Source organism: Meles meles, chromosome 3 (genome assembly GCF_922984935.1).
Source record: "Meles meles chromosome 3, mMelMel3.1 paternal haplotype, whole genome shotgun sequence".
Lineage (NCBI taxonomy): Eukaryota > Metazoa > Chordata > Mammalia > Carnivora > Mustelidae > Meles > Meles meles.
The window spans coordinates 117,168,757-117,191,827 of NC_060068.1; the positions used below are offsets into that span (position 1 = coordinate 117,168,757).

The window sequence follows — 23,071 nt, forward strand, 5'->3', positions numbered from 1 at the left end:
GAACCACTGTTTTCAATTCCAAGAAACTCTCTCTGGTCCTCTAATTCCATCCCTACAAGAGTTTATATCGTATTCTATGAGGCTTTCCTCCGCTTTCCACGTTGGCTCTGCCTCTATAACAGAAGTTTCTTGTCTTTTTCCACACCAGCCTATCTTGCTTCCGTCTGAGCTGCAATGTTCCCATGAAGCGGTTGTGATGTTTCTCTGTCTCTTCATGTGACAGCGTGCTGTCTTTCTACACCTGTGCTTCTCTCTGGTTCTTTCCTGCGTACTGACAGCCAGGGGAGGGATTTTTCCTTTGGTGGTTACCAGTGATCCCCAAGGACATTTTGTGAAAGCCTCTCAGTTCACAAGTCCAAGGAGGGATAGGCTGACCTTAGCTCAACGTAGAAACTATCCCTCTTGAGATGCCATCAGACAAGGGACACTTAGCCTCTCACAACTGTGTCATGCAAACAGAAAATGCTTTTTTCCCTTCCCCCAGGTTGCCTGGCCCTTCCCATGCAGCCGCTCCCATAGCCCACTCCCATCAATTTCAGCAATCCCCATTTATATTTTGCCCCCATTTGCATCTTCTTTCAGGAACTTGGTATCTCACAGTGTGTGGAACTTCTTCAGGTTGCCAAGGTCAGCCCCTGACTTTTTCTGGATGGCCGTATTCTCTAAGATGGGGATGTGAAGCCAGGTCACCATCTTTCCAGAAACCCACATCCACACATTTAAAAAGCATTCTTGGTTCTGAGGAAGATAACATGCTCCTGGAAAATGAAATCATATTATTGCTTTCCTAAATCACCACTCTAGAAATAAAATATATACGGAAATGCATGATAGTACAAAAATAGATTGGGATAAGGTCACACAAATATGTAGCTTTTATAATATTCATTAAATGCTCACTTTTTATTTACCAGCCTCATCACTCATCTGGTTACTATAAAATGGCTCAGGTTATTAGCTAATTTTTCATAATAGTAATGATAGCTAACATTTACCAGCTATCTACTATGTGTCAGGCCCTGAAGTAAGTGTTATGTATGCGTAAAGTTATTAAATTCTCACGAACCCCCTATGAAATAGGTACTATTCTTTCTAACATATTATAATCTAGGAACCAAGGCCCTGGGAAGTTAAGTAACTTACCAAAGTCACACGGCTCATAAAATGATTTATTTCCCTAATTAAATAATAGGTTTAAAATAGCTCATGTATCATATTTTCCTGTATCCCCAACTGTGCTTGGCACTCGGGCCCTCAGTAAACAAACAGTAATTGAGAGAAGAAGCAATGTTTTATTCATATTTGATCTCTAGAACACAGCACTATAAAGTGGATGCTGCAGAAATGTTTTAATTATAAAGTAAGGAATTAACAAGCCACAGAGATTTAAGAAACAAATTCACATAAGATGACCTAAAGCTATTTACAGAGGACTTGACTCTCAGCCACTAACCTGGGTTGCTGGAATCCAAATATGTACAATACATTGCCTCTGTCCTTAAAGAACAAGCAGTCTGAAGGGAAAGTAGATGCTTGAGCAATTAAATATAATAAAATACAATGGTTGTTACATGTCTATATAAAGTGCTATGGGGCTACCAATGAAAAAATACTAATTTTTCAAGTGAGATCATAAGGTTTTTTTTCTTCTCATTAATTAACAATTGAATCACACATAGAAATAAACACCACTTTGAAGTTTTTTTATTAGAAAGTTTATTGCATTAATCTATACTCATTTGGTGATATAAATGACAACGAAAGCTAATACTGACCAGAATTTACCATCTTTGGAAAAGAGAGAGATTTTCACACTGAAAGCATTTTTTGTTTGCTACAATCAGGAAAATTCTTACGTAGTTGAATTTTTTCCTTTTAAAAATATATGTTGCGATTTGTTCATATCAAAAGGAAGCCTAAACTAAATACTGAATGAAAACAGGCAGACCCAGTGTCAGAAAACCCTAAAAGGGCAGTTTGCTGTACATCTTAGTGAAGAAATGAGCACTCATCCACACCTCGTGACTCACACTTGCCCATCTGTATACACTGCCATGACGTAAAGCTTTGAAGATCAAAATATCTATTAAATACTGAGTTGGAATAATAAAGACATTTCCTGAAGATAGAAGATTGGTTATCTAAAAAAAATAACCTTAAGACGCAATTTTTATGACTTCATCTTATTCTAAGTGGTAACTGGACTTCTAATATTGACATGAATTAATAATGTAATACTCCTATGCAACTTTTTCAATACTTATGGTTTAAAACTCCCCAGTAATTGTCAAGTACTGCTGTGGCTCTTTGGATGGTCCACATTTTCATAAAGTGGTTCACATTTCTCACAGCACATGGTGGTTGTGCTAATGGAGTTGGCCGGGACAGGTTATAACTATCTTACAAAATTCTACATTGGCTTTCCTAAAATTGGTGAATATAATTTACCATAGAGATAATGCTAAACATATTAAACTCTCTCTTGGCATAACTACTATAGCATGTGAGAGGAATTTATATCAAGCACTGTAAATAATTATGAAATATTCCTTATCATATAATTCACTATAAGTAACATATTCTCCATATTAAAGTTAATATATAAACTGTTAGTTGGGCCACTTTTGGTGTATTTATCTATAAATACAAACAGTTTATAAATTGTCTGCCATATCTCCCTCTAGGAAAAGAAGAGTTTGGCTGACATTCTGACGTGAATGGGTTTTCCTTGGTATTGCCAAGCATATTCACTGCTCTGACCGATGTAGGATATGAGGAAGAAATTAATCTTAGGGTCCCAAATGAATGAGCTCAAAGGTCATGAGAATAGATTCACGGTGTATGAAGAATGACATCGTCAATAAATTACATTTCATATATCTGCAAGGGTCCAAAAGGTGGCAATTTCGGGGGTGAGGGGCGGGGAACTTGCCAGGTCCTTTTGTCTTTTAATTTTCATTCTGACAAAAGAAGTTCTTTCCTTACCCAAATCTAGATCAAAATATCTAGGAAGTTTGGCTTCTCAACTAGACCTCTCCAAATACACCATGCTGTTTTTACAATCTCCAAAAGGCTCTATGTGTAATTGATGTTTTGAAAAATCTTGAGTGAGCTCTGGTGAGCAAGACTCACCTCTGATACAAATATGGTGTCAGGACAGCATCAATCCTGAGCAGCTGGTCTAGCAGAGAGAATGCACAGGGAGGGATGGCCACGCTCCTTCAGAGTCCACATCTGCTGTCCGGCTTTCTGCTTAAGATGCTCTTGTCTTTGCACAGGAAGCTTTCAGGATTTTGGTGTTTTTTGGGTAACATAATGAGGGAAAAAAAGGTTGTTGTTGTTGTTTTTTTTAACTATGTTGAGAGCATTATGGGGAAATTCAAATGTATCGTGGAGCAATGAAGAGATGCTTCTTAAAAAGAAGGGGGAAAAGATTTTTTTTCTTACCAGAAAGGACTTTTCGTGGCTATTGACCCACAAGTGTCTCAGTCAAATGCCTACTTACCCCCCTAGAGCCAACAGTCAGCCAAAGGGTAACTGTTGAAATGAACCAATTGTTTCCAAGGTGTGTTCCAGGTAATTCAAGATGTCCTTGAATTAACTTTGGGGCTCTTGGCAAGAAACAGCCATTAAAGGAGTGAATGTCCAAGGTGTGTATCATCTCCCTGACCAAACCGTCATCACAGGGGCAGGTATGTAATGTGAACTCACTGGATACCCCAACTTGATAACTGGCAGGGACAATGCCTAGCCGTATGGGTGCACAAAACATATTTGTCAACTGACTCACTGAGACACCACATAGGGTTTCATGTCTTTAAAGATTCACAGCCACTGTTTCGTCTCATGAAGTTGCTTCCTCATGCAGCTTTTCAGACCTTCTGCTCGCTCAGGAGAAACCGGCTTTCTTGCATCACGTTGGCATTCTCTTCAGACAACTACCTTGAAGTGAAAAATGTTAGTGCGTGACAGGTGTGCAAAGGATGAGCATCCGTTCTGGTTTGCTTGGGACAGTCCAGATTTACGCCCACTGTGGATTAAATATTCATAATGCCCTCATTTACACTCATAAGTGTCCCAGTTTGGAAGATCAATTGTGTGATCCTCCCAACGAAGGTCTTCAGTAAGACCAGTCTGTGGTACTCGTTCCATAATGAACAGCTCCTCACTCCCCTCACTCCCCTGGCTTAACCAAGATTCGGAACCCACAGATCAAAAGGAGCTCCATTAATATTAAAAAGCTTCTCTATTTCGATTATAAGCCACTCACCCACGGTTACTTTGCAATTTTAGTAATGACCAATTTTAATAGATTTGATTTATGGATTTTCATCTCCTCCCTCTAAAAGAAAAAAAAGGACAATGCATTTTATCAAGCAAAAAGATAAGTGGCAATAATACAAGAAACAATGAACATATAATATAATTTTTTTCATTAACAATCCAAGCACTACAAAACATAGAATATACAACTTAAAAACAGAAATACAAATTAATGAAAAATGGGGTACATGTCATATTAGCAATGCAAAAGACCAGCTTAAGCATAGTTTCTCTAAATCAACAATTAATAAAAGGAAAGTGCCCTTTTCTCAAATATGCACAAAAATATTCCGGTCACTTCTAGGGAAAAGTTAATCAAAACTTTCTGCTAATTCTATATTACAGCATGTGTTACTAATGGTTTACAAAACCGAAGCGTCTTCTTACACCTAAGATTTACAACCTTTTCCAATCATTATACACTCGTTTAATCCGGTCTGTCAAAAATAAAACTATTTCATTTCCATATTTATGAAATAATTGTTGATATGTTACGGACCTTCAGTGGTGAATATGTATGAAAGGGACAACGATCAGAATGACATCATGGATCAAAAGTGGGCCAAGGGTTCAAGTAGATAACCCTCTGCCAACCACACCTGTATACTGATTCCTGAAATACCTCTACTACTTCTAAAATAAGTCTAATTTTTCATTTCTTCATCCTAAAAAAAAGTCTAAAGTTTTCATATTTAAATGGGCTAACCAATTCTAGAGTTTACTCAAAGTCTCTCCAGGGATGCCACTTGACAGAACATTTCTTCCTGGGTTCCTATTATCCCTATAAGTCTGAGTCCAGCTGAAAAAAATAAACATAAGGACTCAATACTATGCCCCTTCTCTTCTACATGTTTAGTGATTCACACTAGATTTTATGATAACTGCACAATCCTCGGTACAGGTCTGCAATGCAAATGAGAAAGAGAATATTTAAATTTTAATTGTTCAAGCCATAATGCCAATAGCCACCGTACCCCATGACTCCCTCCCAAAGACCTCTGCGCAGTCATGCGTTCAGCCCAGATTTTATAGGAAGTCATGCTTCACGAGTGCAGTTCTAACGCTTAGAAGAATACGAAGTCACATTGATCTCTCCTTCCGAGCCACCTGTACAAGGTGGACCTACGGTCAGTCAGCCTTAGCTTTGAGCTTTCTGGTTCGTGTCCAACAGTTGCCTACCAAGTAGATTAACATTCACCTAAGGTGGCAAACTTGAGATGGAGAAGAACCGAACTGCAGTTCTGGAAACTGTTACAGCGGCTACCGAGCAGTCCTTTGGTGTCATTCACTGCTGCTGCTGCTGCCGCTGCCGCCATCCTCTCGCTTGGGGGAGGGTGAACTGTCTCGGACTGGCAGCAGGTCATAATGGCAAGGGATGTGACTGTTCTTTGGGAGGTCGTATGGATCCTGGGTGAGATGCCCATTATTGCTGAATATTCCTTGGACAACACTCACTGTAGGTTCTGTGACAACCAGGGACACATTAATTTATCAGCAATGGAAAATTTTAAAAAGAATAGAATGGCATTTCTTGCAAATCTCACACAGATAGGAGGAGCACTTCTAAAAATGTAAAGAAACGTTATTTTAATGAACAAAGGAGGGTTTTATAATGACATTGAGGTGGCTACTCTACATCTGTCAGACCAGCTGATGTGTACAGTGGAGTTCTGAACAAAAAGGTGCCCGCAGGGCTGGGATGAAGACGCCCAGGGTCTAGACAGAAACCCTGGCTGTGAATCGTTGTCTGAAAAGCACTTTGTAGAGAATCTAGTCCAAACCATTTACCCCATAGGTGAGAAGACTGAGGTCCTTCCAGGGTAACTCAATTCATGGAAATACTTAACAAGGTGACTTTAGGACTCAGGACCCTGGCTCTCAGTTGAGTTCCCATGTTAAAGTGGTAGGTTTACCAGACGGTGCAAAGGGGGATTGTAACTGACTTTAAAAAAATAAATTTGGGGGGGCACCTGGGTGGCTCAGCGGGTTAAAGCCTCTGCCTTCAGCTCAGGTCATGATCCCAGGGTCCTGGGATCGAGCCCCGCATCGGGCTCTCTGCTTAGCTGGGAGCCTGCTTCCTCCTCTCTCTCTCTCTCTGCCTGCCACTCTGCCTACTTGTAATCTCTATCTGTCAAATAAATAAATCTTTAAAAAAAAATAAAAAAATAAATTTGGGTCACTATATCTCCCATTAAAAAAAAAAAGCTGTCTTAATTCTTTAAGAAGTTATCTTTTCAAGACATGTCTGTGACATAAATTAATTACTAGCAATTGGAGCTAAATTAGCTACTTCATTTATAAGTTAATAAGTAATAGAGAATTTTTTAAAGTTTAAATCATAAACTTGAGAGAGACACAGAGGAAAAAAAAAAAAACTAAAATACATAGCCCTACTCTACCTACCCAGTGACAGCTCTGATGTGTTTCAACTTTCCCCAAATGGTATTTGTAAGGGGCAATCAAAATAATTCTAATTTTAAATTGAATTCTTATTAATTTCCATCCCATTCACATCCAAGAATATTACCAATATATCAGAGAAATTTAAAAGTAAAATGTTTCCATCCTGCTAAAAGCATTAATGTAATGAATATGCAACCAGGAAGTAGAAACACCTGTTTCATCCCCTTGAACTATTTGTTTAGGCTAACTCCACACAAGAGCTAATGTGAGACATACGCTATTCCACAGGTGTGCTCAAATAGTCACTATGGTTACAAAACAAAAGATGGACAGCCAAGTGAGAGATAAAGAAAATTTACTTAATTTTGCTAAATGCTATTTTCTTTTCCCTTAAAAATTTATTTGACACCAATTAATATGGTCACTGAAAACACAGGTTGCTTTGAAAATACAGACCAGTGTCTTCAATCATGTTTTTAAGAACTATTACTCTATGCTCAAGGACTTTAAAACTGTTTTTAAAAATTCCTATATTAGGTTCTTTCTTTGGTTAGGGGAACTCACCAACTTCATAGACATTCTTGTTGGCTGAAGTTGAGTTATTGATCTCTGCATAGGGGGAATCTCTCCGTGCTGGTGACTTCATCTCCACATAGCCACACTCTGAGTTTTTGGGGATAAGTACAGGTGGGTCTTTAATAGTGGCATATGGGTTTTCAGAACTGCTTAGGGAGCAGTTACTTGAATTATATTCAGAATTCTTTCCCAGATCTGTGAAGAGAGATGGGGGAGAAAAGCAAATGCTATTGCAGGGACATTAATTTTTCTCTAGGTGGTAATATACTCAGGTTACTTCTTTCTCTTTGTAGCTAGTTTTTTATAATTATATATACCAACAACAACACCATACATTTTCCACCTGTTTTGGAGACAATCTGCTTTAAAATTACCCATCCATAATTTTTAGTTCCTCTTTCAGGTGAGTATCAATGTAAAACATTGTGGATTTGATTTCGTTTTTGATTTTGTTTCACACTCAAAACTAATTCCATTCTAATTTACTAATAGGCTCTGAATTCTCAGAGGCTTCAATCAAGAAACCACCTGTGGATGTCCCTGGGAGCACAAGAAAGTTCTATCATCGTGGTGAGGGAGGCCTTTGTGACGTGCGTGAGACTTCCTTGTAAAACCTCAGGACTGGGGGGCGCCTGGGTGGCTCAGTGGGTTAAAGCCTCTGCCTTTCGCTCAGGTCATGATCCCAGGGTTCTGGGATCGAGCCCCGCATCGGGCTCTCTGCTTGGCAGGGAGCCTGCTTCCTCCTCTCTCTCTCTCCGCCTGCCTCGCTCCCTACTTGTGATCTCTATCTGTCAAATAAATAAATAAAAATCTAAAAAAAAATAAACCTCAGGACTGGGCACATGAAGTTATTCATGTAAAGATGCTGAGCTCTTGTTTTCCTTGCTATTTCCTTTTTCATACACTTCTCTCTCTCCGTAAGTCCTATATCTTTTCCAAAGAAATATGAGTGTTTTCCCAGCAAATGGAAACCTTTGTTCCCCCAGACTTATGCTCTAACACCACGCACCTAAGGTCACGCTCTTGACCTCAGTCAAACATGTCTGTGTATCTGGTGGTGTAATTAAACACACCGACAACTGACCATTTTCTCTACACTGCCACTCTTGCTTGTTTAACCAATTATTTCAGTCTCTGATATAAACTGTTTTTAAAATTATGATTCTGATAGATGTATTTCTTCCTTAAGTTTACACCATACCTTTCAAGGATTTTCCCATATAGCTTCTGTCAAGTCCAAAAGCTCCTGTGATAAAGAAGAAAAAAATCCCCAGTGAGATCTGGAAACAAGAGAAAACCCATCTAATATTCCAAGGTCCTAGATGGTTTGGGCACCTACGATCTCCCCACTGCAAGAAATAACCAAGAGTGCGGCTTTTCAAACCTTTGTTACCAGGTTGCTCATGCTTGATATTTTTAGCACTTAGAATTTAAAATACACATATATATCATTCAGATCATCCTCCTACTCATTTCCAGTGACTTTGGGAAAGGCTGATCAGTACAGGTAGGAAATAAGGCATGGGTGAATTGGTATACTTGATTCAAGGTCGCACTGTGGAAAGGACATAGCCAGGGCTAGAACTGAGACAAAGGACTTCAATTTCATCACTCGCTCACCATATGACTTTGAGCAAGATGTTCAGCTCCCTCTCTGTCAATTTTTTTTTTTATCTCTAAAATGAGGAAAACGAAACCTGCTTTCCAAACAGGGCTGGTGTGATCATTAGTGAACTAGACCGCGTGAAAAGGGGTCCTAAACTCTGAGGTGCTGTAAAAATGAATGGTAACACAGAATGTGTCCTACAACCCCCAGCTTCAGTTTACATGGAGGCATTCCAAGGTCTCTTCCATGATCTTTTAAAGAAATATTATAGCCTTACATTAGAAATAGAGAGTAATGACTAATGACAAATATTCAAATAAGTAGGAGAATGGCTAGGGGACGACCCCCTGCCACTTGTGCATGTGTCCCTTAGAGTGGTAGTTGACTCAAGTTCTGATGTCCTGGAGGACACACTTTTGTGAAGAAGGAGCATCCCTTAAAGGGAGTGGGTGTGTCTAATATCGTGGGACAGGACATAGGAATGTCCTCTTTTCTCAGAGAATATTTCCTCTCTCTTGGGTCTGGGTTGTGAAGCCTAGCCATGCTCCCAGCTGGTGGGAAAGGTGCCCAATTATGCAGGGAGGTAGGATGAGGATGAATAGTGATTTAACCTAATCAAAGTAAGCTCTGGCCTTTGCCCTTAGTTCCTGGGAGGGGATCTCTAAGTCCTTGGACTATCCCACCCAGTAACAGTGTTTTTGTTTACCTGGGGCCTAGGACTACACTGGGTAGTGTAACAAAGAGATTTATGGGAGGGGGTTTGGGCCACTTCATGTCAGCTCCATCTCCAGATGGGCTGGTCAAAAGGTCAACCACATGGGCGGTCAGCCATGTTGACCTTACCAAACTCTCATAAAAATTCTAGACACCAAGGCTGAAGTGAGTTTCCTTGGCTGGTAATAAACACTTCATGCATCTTGTATATACTGTAGCCAGGAAAAGTTAGCAATTTCCATGATTCCACTGGGAAAGGACAACTGGAAGCTTCTGGCTTGGAACTTTCCTTGACTCTGCCCACTGTGTCTCTTCCCTTGGCTGATTTTCACCTGTATCCTTTGGCTGTGATAAACTCTAACCATGAGTATAACAGCTCGCAGGGAGTTCTATCATTCTTTCTGCCAAATTATGGATCCTGAGGGTGGTCTTAGGGATTCCCAGATCTTTGTAAAGGGACCGCATGAAGAAGGGTAGGACCTGTGGCCTCTGAGAACTCCCTATGAAAGATTCACTTAGCTGTCTCCAGACTTTAGCAAAGTCTTGTTAGCTGTCCATCTTGATCTTAGCTGTGTAACGGCTAGCATTCCCCCAAGAGGCTCAGGAGAGGAGCAGCCTGAGGTGGAGAGTAAATTAGGGAACAAGAGTGGCACCGTGACACCAGCATGCCTGCCAGGTTCTCTCTGGAGGCTGTTTTAATAAGGGAGCAGGCGGGGTTCCTCATATAAACTCCCATTTGTTCCAATCCCTGGATAGATGCTTTCAAATGCTTGGCTTAATCTAATTCATACAACAAGTCACAACATGATCACTATCTCTATGCCACAAATGAATGGATCTTCTTCGTGGGGGTGATTAGCCCAGTGCCATATACAGAACCAGGAGTCGACCTCAGGGCTTTTTGTGCCAGGTTCAGAGCTCTTTCAGACAACATCACAACAACTTCTCCATCACGTCAAGCACATCCATAGTGTGCTTTTCAGCATCCATAGTGTGCCCTATCCTGTCCATTGTAAGGGAAGACCTTTTCTGGCCAACAACTATAAAGGGACATTAAATGTAGAATTGCTCTTGGATGGAAACTCATGAAGGAGACCCAGGATTTCCAATGAAGATGTTACATTCTCAGTCTGGTGGGTCTTAAGGAGACAAAAAGCAGAGAAGTTTGTATGTTACCACTGCAGGGACTGGGTCCTAGAGTTAGGACCACATGTAGCAGGTGAAAGTGGAGTAAGAGAACTTTTCCCTCATTAGTGCCAGCTAGTACTTTGCTGATATCAACTCACATATTCCTTGGAGCCACAAGAAATCCCTCTGATGTTAAATGATTTGACCGATAAGTATACTGTGAATCTGGTATCTAAATAATTTGACCATGTTCAGAAATGCACAGCTATTTGATAATGTGGATAGAGAATGCAGACAAAAGTTAAGAATTTGTATTTGTTTTCCTACTTTAACATTTACATTTCTACAGTAATAGGGGATTCCGGAGCACATACGGACTGGTTCCTCTATCCGGCTTAGGTAATTTGGCATATATGGTGTTCTCAGAAAGAGTGGAAGATGAACTTTGAGACCTGGCTTTACCCTCTTCCTTCCATGAAATCCTGCGCAAGAAGTTAACCTCTCTGTGCTTCCCAGTTTATTCCTCTAAAAAGCAAGATTCACAGAAGGGCCCATCCAGTAAGGTTGTCAGATTCAGCAAATAAAAACAAAGGAAGGACATTTCAATTTGAATTTCAGAGAAACAACAAATAATTTTTAGGGTAAGTATGCCCCCAGCAACTTTTGGGATATATTTATACTAAAAATATTTGTTGCTTACCTTAAATTCAAATTTAACTGGGTTTTCCTGGCCACTCCACCATCAAATAAATACAAAAAAAGGTTTGCTATCCATAAGGTGAGCACATATCAGTTACAGATTCATCAAGCACCTCCCTGAAATCAGGGGCAATGGCTTGGTAATGGCACAGTTCACTCAGTGGGGTATCACAGCAGCTCTTTAAGGCTGGCCCAGGAGGCCTCATCCCCTTTCCAGAAGGCCCACAAATCAAGACTGTTCTCATAATACATCGACATTATTTGCCTGTTTCACTCTTGTTCTCTCTCAAGTGCATGGTGGTTGTCTAAGAGCAGCACCAAGCGTGGGATCACCAATGACTGAATGGAGAAGCAGATATGAGAATCCATCTTCTCTGAAGCCAGATGTTAAAGAGATCCAACAAATGTAAAACAGTGCCACTCTTCTCACTAATTTGTTTTTGTTTCAGAAAATGTGGGGGTTTTTTCATAAAAATGTGTTTTACATTATCATGAAATTAATTACTGTTACTATAAACAAAGCAATAAATAACTCTTTTAAGTGGTCTCAGTTTTAATTTGTAATGTGGTATCAATAGATATAACCCATATTGAAAGAAGCTCTTCAGAGCTCCTGATAACTTTCAAGAGTATGAAGCGGGTCTGATTCCAAAATGTTTGAGTAGCACTGACTATATTCCTGTTGATATCTTCATTTCCTCACCTAAAGGGGAAGCAGCCCTCAAGTATGGGTACCCCATATTAAAAGACAGCAAAGGGGAACACACATCCTGGTACCAGCCTGACAGGATTCAGATCCCAGCTCTATCATTTAATAGGCTTTAAGACTTTTCTCAGGGGACTTAACCTCTTTTTGACTCAGTTTCTCAACTGTTACATGGACATGATGATGACACTAACAGTACCTACTTATCAGAGTACTTGCGAGAATCATGTAAATTAATATATGTAGAGTTAGAATGGGAGCTACAAGCAGGCAGAGATTCTCATCTCTCTTTATCAATTCCTGGCACACACTAGGACCTTAATAAATGTTTGTTGGGTAGATAAAGAACCCAGGACATTAATAAGCCCCACACAGGCATTAGGTATAATTCTATCATTCTGTTTTTTTCATGCATATTTCCAATAGATCTCTTTGGCACATCATAAATCTATGACTATCTGAGGGGACTAGAAGATAAGGGAGCTTGTTGAGGATGGATGTTGGGAGAACTTGCCAAGCTCATTGAGGTAGCCGCCATGTTTCCAGTCTGCTGGCAGTGTTCCCGTGCAGTCCGCCACTGGGCCTCTCTTCCCAGGATTCACATTTTTCAGATTTACAAATAGCTGATTGTTCTTCGACTGTTAAAAATATAAACCATCAAGATGTAAAAAGAGAACATAGCATAGCCCAGCGCAGTGTTACAGATGTGGGAAAGGACATCTGGGGCATGGATCAAGGGCTGGTTCTTCAAGGAGGCCACGCAAGGGAACAGAGGTCATCATGGGGTGGGAATTAGAGGGCAGTAGGAGTATCCGTCCCTCGGCACCAACTATTCCCCTACTGTCTCAAATTCTTCATCTCCCTTAGTCACTCTGTGCCCATTCAACTTTACTTGAGTTAAGGTACATGGAACTTTGAATTTAAAAAAGTTAAATTCTTGGTTGGAGCTCTCCTGTCAAACACTATGATTTTTTATGAGTCACCAGTGACTCTGAGCCATTTTCTTAGCAATAAACATGAGGATAAGATTATGTACTTCGCCTCCTTCCCTGAATATGTAGGAGAACAAATGCAATGATGAACATGGAAGTCTCAAGGGAATGGGAAGGGCTATTTAACTATTAGGGGCTATTTAACTATTAGGCGCCATAATTAAAATCCAGCAGCATTAATTTAATTGCAATGGAATTAATTTGACTAGCTTGGTTTTTGTCTAGCAGAGAGCCAGAATATGACAATGGAGATTATAAATATAATTTGGGAAGTCAGAAGGAAGAAATGCTTGGAATTTCCAAGCGTCCTCAAGGAGACTGGGGGTGAGGTGAGTGGTATGGGAGGAGCAGTCCTAGGCGTCCACCCTCTCTGTGTACTTATAAAATGAGGAAAACAATCACTCTTGAGTCATAGGATCGATGTGAAGATGAAATGAATTTATATTTGCAGATTGATTAGAAATGCTTGGCACATAGTTTCTATTTGATCATTTTTGACCCACAAAAAAGCAATTTCCTGTGGTTCAACCTAAATCAACACATGCAGCTGTTTTTGTGAAGAAAGGACGGGGGACCCGGCAGGGCACGGGAAGACAGGTGGTCTGAAAAGACAAAAGAAAGGACCCAGGATGGAGTCTGCTAAGGTCAGCTCTGAGACATCATTTTAAAACCTCAGGCAATATCAGAAACATTATTCCAAAGGCTTACACCGGAACCAGTACAAATTGGAGACAAGGAGACCATGACTCATGCTCCAACTGCCTCCCTCATGAACTGGGGAGCTCTGTTTCAAAGTGAATGTAACTCCCCACCACCCGGATTTGTCACCAGTAAACTTGAGATTCTAATATGCACTCAACCAGGTAAGAGATGTAAAGTGCCCAGAGCTGCAGCCCTCCCTCCATGCTCCCTCCTATCCTTTCTCTTCCCTGCCCCACTTCAGGGCCTAGGAGTCACTTCCTCTCACCTTAGTGATGGTCATCCTGTCCCTGTTGTTGACATGAGGGGATGTGGCGCACTGGGTAAGCGTGTGATAACTGGGGTTGGTGAAGTAATGACTGTTGGCGCTTCCCCCATTGCTGTGGGGAAGGGTTTCTGTAAGAAGAGAAGGAAACGGTTAAGGTGACAGGCTCCCCTAAGTCTGTGTGGATCAACGGGAAGCAAAATAATCAGAACAAATGTTTGTACCGCTTCTATATTACAGGCTGGGCTGAATCCCCTCCTGCCCAGCATATGCAGCAAAGCTTCTAGAAGCAGCAGGTGCCTGCCTTCCTACCTGCTTCCTGGAAAACCGTGCAAGTGTCCTCAGACAACTCCCCTTCGCCTGGGAAGCCATCACTTTGTAGCTATGTCTGCTGGAACTTGCCTCTTTTTTAAATCTTTTTTTAATCTTTTAGACCCTATAGTTCTTGCCATAATATTCTGTGCCAGAAATGCACTATGAAGCAAATAAGCTGCTTTAGGTATTTCCCCTAGAATCAGTGTATATATAAACATGTAACCCATCCTACAGTAATTGTCTAAAATAACAAATTACTTTAAGTGTATAAATTCCTTAATTTAAGTGGTTTCTTCTCCTTCTCCTCCTTCCCCTTCCTCCTCTTCTTCTTCCCCTTCCTCACTACCTCCTCTTCCTCCTTCTTCCTTTTTTTCTTCTCCTTCTCCTTCTTTGGAGAGAACAAGCATGGGCAGGAGTGGGCTGGGAGGAGGGGCAGAGAGAAAACCTTAAGCAGACTCCATGCTCAATGTGGAATCTGATGTGGGGCTCGATCTCCCAACCCTGAGATCACGAACTGAGCTGAAATCAGGAGTCACCTAACTGACTAAGCCACCCAAGCACCCCTAAGTGGTTACTTTCTCTGATGAAGGAGCATGTCACTTAAAAATTTACATTTCTGGGTACATGTGACAGAAAGATTTTATTTATTTATTTTTTTTCTTAAAGATTTATTTATTTGACAGATAGAGACCACAAGTAGGCAGAGAGGCAGGCAGAGAGAGAGAGAAGAGGAACCAGGTTCCCAGCCAAGCAGAGAGCCCGATGCAGGGCTCGATCCCAGGACCCTGGGATCATGACCTGAGCTGAAGGCAGAGGCTTTAACCCGCTGAGCCACCCAGGCGCCCCTAGAAAGATTTTAAAGAGTTTTCTTACAGAATAGCTTTGATTCTTGCTAATATGACAAAACTGTTTCTTATATAAGTTTGTTGCCATGTGATTAATGATTTGTATAGGCCCGGGGACAGGTTAGAAGGCACTCTTTTAAGTGCCCAGGTCCAGGGACAGAAGACCTGATTCTGTTCCCTGATAAGCTCCATGACCTTACCAAACTTATGGGTGCCTCCTCCTCTCCGCTCCCAATCCCCGACATATAACAAAAACTTAGGTGCCCAGCAAAGCTTCCTCCCGGTTGAAATTCCCAAAGTCTAAAGCAACTCCATAATGAATCCAGTTTAAAAACCCTCATGGAAGAAGACAGTGATGATTTTGCTACCATTGACCTCTACGGCACCTCCGTAACAATGTATCTTTTCCAAACACAATATTTGCTCAAGGCTACTGGACAACAACAACGGAGAGCCCAACCACATGCCCCAGTTTCAAAGAACCAGGATGAAACCTTCCTTCTCAAGGAGTAAGATGGCCCTAGGGACCAGTCTTACCTGAAATGGCATAGTCTGCATTCATGACCCTCAGAGCAGGGGTGTAGGTAACTGCTGGCATGCTCGATTCCTTTCCCTTCTGCTTCTGTCTATAAACAATGAACAAGGCCAGCAAGAAGAGCACCACCAGCACAAGAATGATGATGCCCACGATAGCCCCGATCTGGTAGGAGTCAGCAGGAAGAGCCGTACTGGTCCTGCTTAGGCTGTTCAGGTTTCCAACTATGATGACACCAGCTAGTGAAAGGAGAAGACAAGATCTGAGTAAGGACGACAAGGTGCCAGCCAAACGTCTGAACTCAATTTACAAACTTCTCCCAGTGGGCTCATGCTGGGACATTTTCAGTTCATGAAAGGTTAATTTGGAAACTTTAGAAGTTGCAGGAAGGAAAAATGAACATTCTTCATTTGCAGATGTTGTTGGCTGGTCTGTGCCCAGAAAAAGGCTGCTCTATGCCTCAAAAATGGGACTGGATTTCCAGAACCCAAAGACTTCACTGTAGGATTTGGGAGCTTCTCGCATAAACACTAAATAGACACTCAGACCAGACTAGGAATTCACTGGAGGTAATAATTTATCTAGTTTTGTTTTTTTTTTTACCATGCTTTATTTCTTAAGCAAGAGTAAGCTTATGAAAGGCTAACTTCTACATGCCTCAACCGCCTAAACTTAATTTTATGTCTATCCTTAGCATTTCTAAGAGTAATTGTCCTTCCAAGCAAGGATAACTCCATTATAAATCTGGTCCAAGATGAGAGTCCGCCTTATCCTAATTTCAGCGGGCTTTTTACCCCGGGAGATACTGCACTATGCAGTTATTTTCCATGACCAAAAGGTCTGTCCCAGTTAACACCTGACAACATCGCCCTAAAAGCTTACTTATTAAAATTTAAACTGTAGTTTTACATAATTCTTTCTTGAATTCAGCCTATTGAGGACAGAAAAGATATGAACCATGAGTCAAGAAACTGGGTGTCTAAAAAAAAAAAAAAAATTGATCCAGAGGGGCTAAATTTTTCTTTAAGCACTTTGGCTGGAGTTTTACCATCTAACTTTAGAGGAGGAAACTGGCCCCAAAGCAGGTGCTTCCAGCTCAAACATCCGTATAACTTTATGATTCTGAGGGTTACACTTCCTTATTAGACAGCCTGCCCCAGAACACAGAACACGGAGGCCAGGGACGTGTGATCACAAGCCATGTGTATTAATGATGTGATTGTGAAACACAACCTCCTATTATTAGGACAAATACAAATCGCGAGCATGTAGAAGTTACCTAATGAAAGGAAATGAATTAGGAATGCCTAGGTAGTGCACAATTTCAGGGGAGGGCACCTACAACGCTAGAGTCCCTGAGAGTGTTATCTCCTGAAGACAGCCACACAAACCAGGAGCTCTCTGGGCACCATGCTTCAGAACCATCAGAAGAAATTTCTCAAAGGCCCTGTAGTTTTTTTTTTTTTTTTAAAGTTAAGCATATGCCTATCATACGAGCCAATCGTTCTACACCTATTGATTTACCCAAGACAAATGGCACTGTATCTCCATACAAAGACTTGATACACTATTGTTCATAAGAACTTTACCTATAATAGCCCCAAACTGGAACCAATCCAAATGTCCACCCACAGGTGAATCAGTAAACAAATTATGATACACCCATGTAATGGAATGCTACTCAGTAATACAAAGAACTGAAGTACAGATATATACAACCATATGGTTCAGTCTCAAAATGGTTATGCTGAGCAAACGAAGTCAGACAAAAGAGAGAACGGTGCGATTCTATTTACATGAAATCCTAGCAATACAAACTCATCCGTAGTGACAGAAACTTGTTCAGGGGTTGTCTGGGGCCTCGGGGTCAGTGGTGGCAGGGAAGGGCATGAGGTAATATTGGGGGGCGATGGCTGCATTCACTATCTTTACTGTGGTTGGGTTTCATGGGTGGATATGTCAGATCTTATCAGGTTGTACATTTTATGTCATATACATTTTTGTGTGTGTGTGTATATCTATCTCTAATATAGTAGCATACACGTGTTGCTTTTCACAGATTAGTTATACCTCAAGAAAGGTGAAAACATTTGCAGGCACAGTGGAAAGCTCATGAACTTTGGAATCAGACAAACCTGGCATCTAAGCCCTGACCTACATATAGCTATGTACTCCATATTAGCTGTGCAACCTTGAGTAAATTACTCAGCCTCTCTGAGCTTTAGTTTCCTCACCTGTAGGACAGCAATGATAAGGCATCCATCTGGCAAGTAAATAACCAGCTGTGCCTTGCAGTGTCCCAAGCCCATTTACATCAGATAACGTAGGTGCAAATACTTAACACTGGCTACATGGTGGTTACACATTTCAAGGCATTAGTGTCCTTACCTTGATCACATCGTGCCCCCTTCCAGCCTGGGCTGCAGTAACAGGTGCCAGTGATGTGGTCACAGGTGGAGTTGTTCAGACAGTCACATATCTGGCGACAGCCATAGCCATACGTTCCTGCAGGGCACTCTGAGAAGGAGATGGAAGTCCAATGTAAGCTCGCCAGCCTTGGGCATCTGGGCAAAAGGCTGTCTCTTATTACATGATCCCATGTGTCTAGAGGGCAGAACTTCCAGGGGATCCTTGTGCAGGTAGAACTACCCAGGGAGTCCTAGAGCTGACAGGAATTCTCTGACTCATGGGGGGACTCACAGGCCAGGCTGCGCGGGGCCAGAGACTGAGCTCCTCGCCACAGCTCCTGACTCCTTCAGCATTTATGCACCCACTTCTCTTATGGGTAAGTAGACACTCTGTAGAACCCAACGGAACTGATGAAGACATCTGCCAGGGCAATCTGAGCTGACCCCACTGGGCAAAATGGTGGGACAGAAGACTGAAGAGTATAAACCAGAGCTGAATCCTTGAGAACATGAGCAGTTTACTGAAGGCTCAGCAATCCTCCTACCAGCACATTGTGACTTGGATTAGCTGGGAGCAGGGGACAAAGGAGGGGCAATTTTTGTTAATTTCTAGGTAAGAACTTCATTTACTATAGAATGGCTCAAAATTGGGATGTGCAGGTTGAAGCCTGAGAGACCAAAATGAAGAGATTTTTAGGATGCACTTTTAATAAGAGCTGGGTATAGGTTTCAAAAAAGAGTATAAGCATGTCAGGGGAGGAGTCAAGATGGCGGAGAAGTAGCAGCCTGAGACTACATCAGGTAGCAGGAGATCAGCTCGATAGCTTATCTAAACATTGCAAACACCTACAAATCCAACGGGAGAGCGAAGAGAAGAAGAACAGCAACTCTAGAAACAGAAAATCAACCACTTTCTGAAAGGTAGGACTGGCGGAGAAGTGAATCTAAAACGACGGGAAGATAGACCGCGGGGGGAGGGGCCGGCTCCCGGCAAGCGGCGGAGGAACGGAGCACAAAATCAGGACTTTTAAAAGTCTGTTCCACTGAGGGACATTGCTCCAGAGGCTAAACCAGGGTGAAGCCCACGCGGGGCCAGCGTGGCCCCAGGCCCCGCAGGGTCACAGAAGGATCGGGGGTGTCGGAGTGTCGGAGAGCTCGCAGGTATTAGAACGGAGAAGCCGGCTGCAGAGACAGAGCCGAGGACTGAACTCTCAGCTCGGGGTTACCTTGAACTGGTCGCAGGCTGGGTGAGCTCGGAGCGCGGCTGGAGGCTGGGGATACGGGAGTGATTGGGTGCTGTCCTCTGGGGGCGCACTGAGGAGTGGGGCCCCAGGCTCTCGGCTCCTCCGGGCCGGAGACTGGGAGGCCACCATTTTCATTCCCGTGTTCTGGAACTCTACGGAAAGCGTTCAGGGAACAGAAGCTCCCAAAAGCGAACCCGAGCCGATTACTTAGTCCGGCCGCCGGTAAGGGCGGTGCAATCCCGCCTCGGGCAAAGACACTTGAGAGTCACTACAACAGGCCCCTCCCCCAGAAGATCAACAAAATATCCAGCCAGGACGAAGTTCATCTATCAAGGAGAAAGCAGATTCAATTCCTAAGACAGCAGAGCAATTCCAGAGGAGGAGAAAGCAAAGCACGGAACTCATGGCTTTCTCCCCATGATTCTTTAGTCTTGCGGCTACTTCAATTTTTTTTTCTTTTTTCAATTTTTTTTTTCTTTTTTCAATTTTTTTTCTTTTTTCTTTTTTCTTCTTCTGCTGAATTTTTTAAAACTTTTACCCTTTTCTTTTTTTAACATTTTTTGACTAGTTCATCTAAATATATATATTTTTTCTTTCTTTTTTATATTTTTTTATTTGTTTTATTTTTAAAATTTTTTTCTTTTTTCTTTTTTTTTTCTTTTTTTTTTTTTTTCAGAACCTGTTTTTATCCCCGTTCTCCCCCCCACAATTTGGGGTCTCTTCTGATTTGGTTACAGTGCATTTTTCCGGGGTCTTTGCCACCCTTTTAGTAGTTTATTTGCTCCTTCATATCCTCTTATCTGGACAAAATGACAAGGCGGAAAAAATCACCACAAACAAAAGAACAAGAGACAGTACCGAAGGCTAGGGACCTAATCAACACAGACATGGGTAATATGTCAGATCAAGAGTTCAGAATGACAATTCTGAACATACTAGCCGGGCTCGAAAAAGGCATGGAAGATATTAGAGAAACCCTCTCTGGAGATATTAAAGCCCTTTCTGGAGAAATTAAAGAACTAAAATCTAACCAAGTTGAAATCAAAAAAGCTATTAATGAGGTGCAATCAAAAATGGAGGCTCTCACTGCTAGGATAAATGAGGCAGAAGAAAGAATTAGTGATATAGAAGACCAAATGACAGAGAATAAGGAAGCCGAGCAAAAGAGGGACAAACAGCTACTGGACCATGAGGGGAGAATTCGAGAGATAAGTGACACCATAAGACGAAACAACATTAGAATAATTGGGATTCCAGAAGAAGAAGAAACAGAGAGGGGAGCAGAAGGTCTATTGGAGAGAATCATTGGAGAGAATTTCCCTAATATGGCAAAGGGAACAAGCATCAAAATTCAGGAGATGCAGAGAACCCCCCTCAAAGTCAACAAGAATAGGTCCACACCCCGTCACCTAATAGTAAAATTTACAAGTCTTAGTGACAAAGAGAAAATCCTGAAAGCAGCCCGAGAAAAGAAGTCTGTAACATACAATGGTAAAAATATTAGATTGGCGGCAGACTTATCCACAGAGACCTGGCAGGCCAGAAAGAGCTGGCATGATATATTCAGAGCACTCAACGAGAAAAACATGCAGCCAAGAATACTCTATCCAGCTAGGCTATCATTGAAAATAGAAGGAGAGATCAAAAGCTTCCAGGACAAACAAAAACTGAAAGAATTTGCAAACACCAAACCAGCTCTACAGGAAATATTGAAAGGGGTCCTCTAAGCAAAGAGAGAGACTAAAAGTAATAGATCAGAAAGGTACAGAGACAATATACAGTAACAGTCACCTTACAGGCTAATAATGGCACTAAATTCATATCTCTCAATAGTTACCCTGAATGTTAATGGGCTAAATGCCCCAATCAAAAGACACAGGGTATCAGAATGGATAAAAAAACAAAACCCATCAGTATGTTGCCTACAAGAAACTCATTTTAGACGCGAAGACACCTCCAGATTTAAAGTGAGGGGGTGGAAAACAATTTACCATGCTAATGGGCATCAGAAGAAAGCTGGGGTGGCAATCCTTATATCAGATCAATTAGATTTTAAGCCAAAGACTATAATAAGAGATGAGGAAGGACACTATATCCTACTCAAAGGGTCTGCCCAACAAGAAGATCTAACAATTTTAAATATCTATGCCCCTAACGTGGGAGCAGCCAACTATATCAACCAATTAATAACAAAATCAAAGAAACACATCAATAATAATACAATAATAGTAGGGACTTTAACACTCCCCTCACTGAAATGGACAGATCATCCAAGCAAAAGATCAACAAGGAAATAAAGGCCTTAAATGACACACTGGACCAGATGGACATCACAGATATATTCAGAACATTTCATCCCAAAGCAACAGAATACACATTCTTCTCTAGTGCACATGGAACCTTCTCCAGAATAGATCACATCCTGGGTCACAAATCAGGTCTCAACCGGTATCAAAAGATTAGGATTATTCCCTGCATATTTTCAGACCACAATGCTCTGAAGCTAGAACTCAATCACAAGAGGAAAGCTGGAAAGAACCCAAATACATGGAGACTAAACAGCATCCTTCTAAAGAATGAATGGGTCAACCAGGAAATTAAAGAAGAATTGAAAAAATTCATGGAAACAAATGATAATGAAAACACAACAGTTCAAAATCTGTGGGACACAGCAAAGGCAGTCCTGAGAGGAAAATATATAGCGGTACAAGCCTTTCTCAAGAAACAAGAAAGGTCTCAAGTACACAACCTAACCCTACACGTAAAGGAGCTGGAGAAAGAACAAGAAAGAAACCCTAAACCCAGCAGGAGAAGAGAAATCATAAAGATCAGAGCAGAAATCAATGAAATAGAAACCAAAAAAACAATAGAAAAAATCAATGAAACTAGGAGCTGGTTCTTTGAAAGAATCAATAAGATTGATAAACCCCTGGCCAGACTCGTCAAAAAGAAAAGAGAAAGGACCCAAATAAATAAAATCATGAATGAAAGAGGAGAGATCACAACTAACACCAAAGAAATACAGAGAATTATAAGAACATACTATGAGCAACTCTACGCCAACAAATTGGACAATCTGGAAGAAATGGATGCATTCCTAGAGACATATAAACTACCACAACTGAACCAGGAAGAAATAGAAAACCTGAACAGGCCCATAACCAGTAAGGAGATTGAAACAGTCATCAAAAATCTCCAAACAAACAAAAGCCCAGGGCCAGACGGCTTCCCAGGGGAATTCTACCAAACATTTAAAGAAGAACTAATTCCTATTCTCCTGAAACTGTTCCAAAAAATAGAAATGGAAGGAAAACTTCCAAACTCATTTTATGAGGCCAGCATCACCTTGATCCCAAAACCAGACAAGGATCCCACCAAAAAAGAGAACTACAGACCAATATCCTTGATGAACACAGACGCAAAAATTCTCGCCAAAATACTAGCCAATAGGATTCAACAGTACATTAAAAGGATTATTCACCACGATCAAGTGGGATTTATTCCAGGGCTGCAGGGTTGGTTCAACATCCGCAAATCAATCAATGTGATAGAACACATTAATAAAAGAAAGAACAAGAACCATATGATACTCTCAATAGATGCTGAAAAAGCA

General features: G+C 41.3%; 1 protein-coding gene across 3 annotated transcripts in view; it reads right to left on the minus strand.

The window, feature by feature from the left end:
* Positions 1–1,398: 1,398 nt before the first annotated feature.
* The window catches only part of MEGF10 (multiple EGF like domains 10), a 212,602-nt gene continuing 190,929 nt past the window's right edge, over positions 1,399–23,071 (minus strand). For all 3 annotated transcript variants that reach the window (XM_046000699.1, XM_046000698.1, XM_046000697.1), the window contains 7 exons: positions 18,195–18,323; positions 15,809–16,045; positions 14,115–14,242; positions 12,670–12,793; positions 8,504–8,548; positions 7,291–7,497; positions 1,399–5,786 (listed from right to left, as the gene is read on the minus strand). In XM_046000699.1, coding sequence (XP_045856655.1) covers positions 5,605–5,786; positions 7,291–7,497; positions 8,504–8,548; positions 12,670–12,793; positions 14,115–14,242; positions 15,809–16,045; positions 18,195–18,323 — 1,052 coding nt within the window. In that variant the 3' untranslated portion in view covers positions 1,399–5,604. The remainder of the gene's footprint in view (positions 5,787–7,290; positions 7,498–8,503; positions 8,549–12,669; positions 12,794–14,114; positions 14,243–15,808; positions 16,046–18,194; positions 18,324–23,071) is intronic.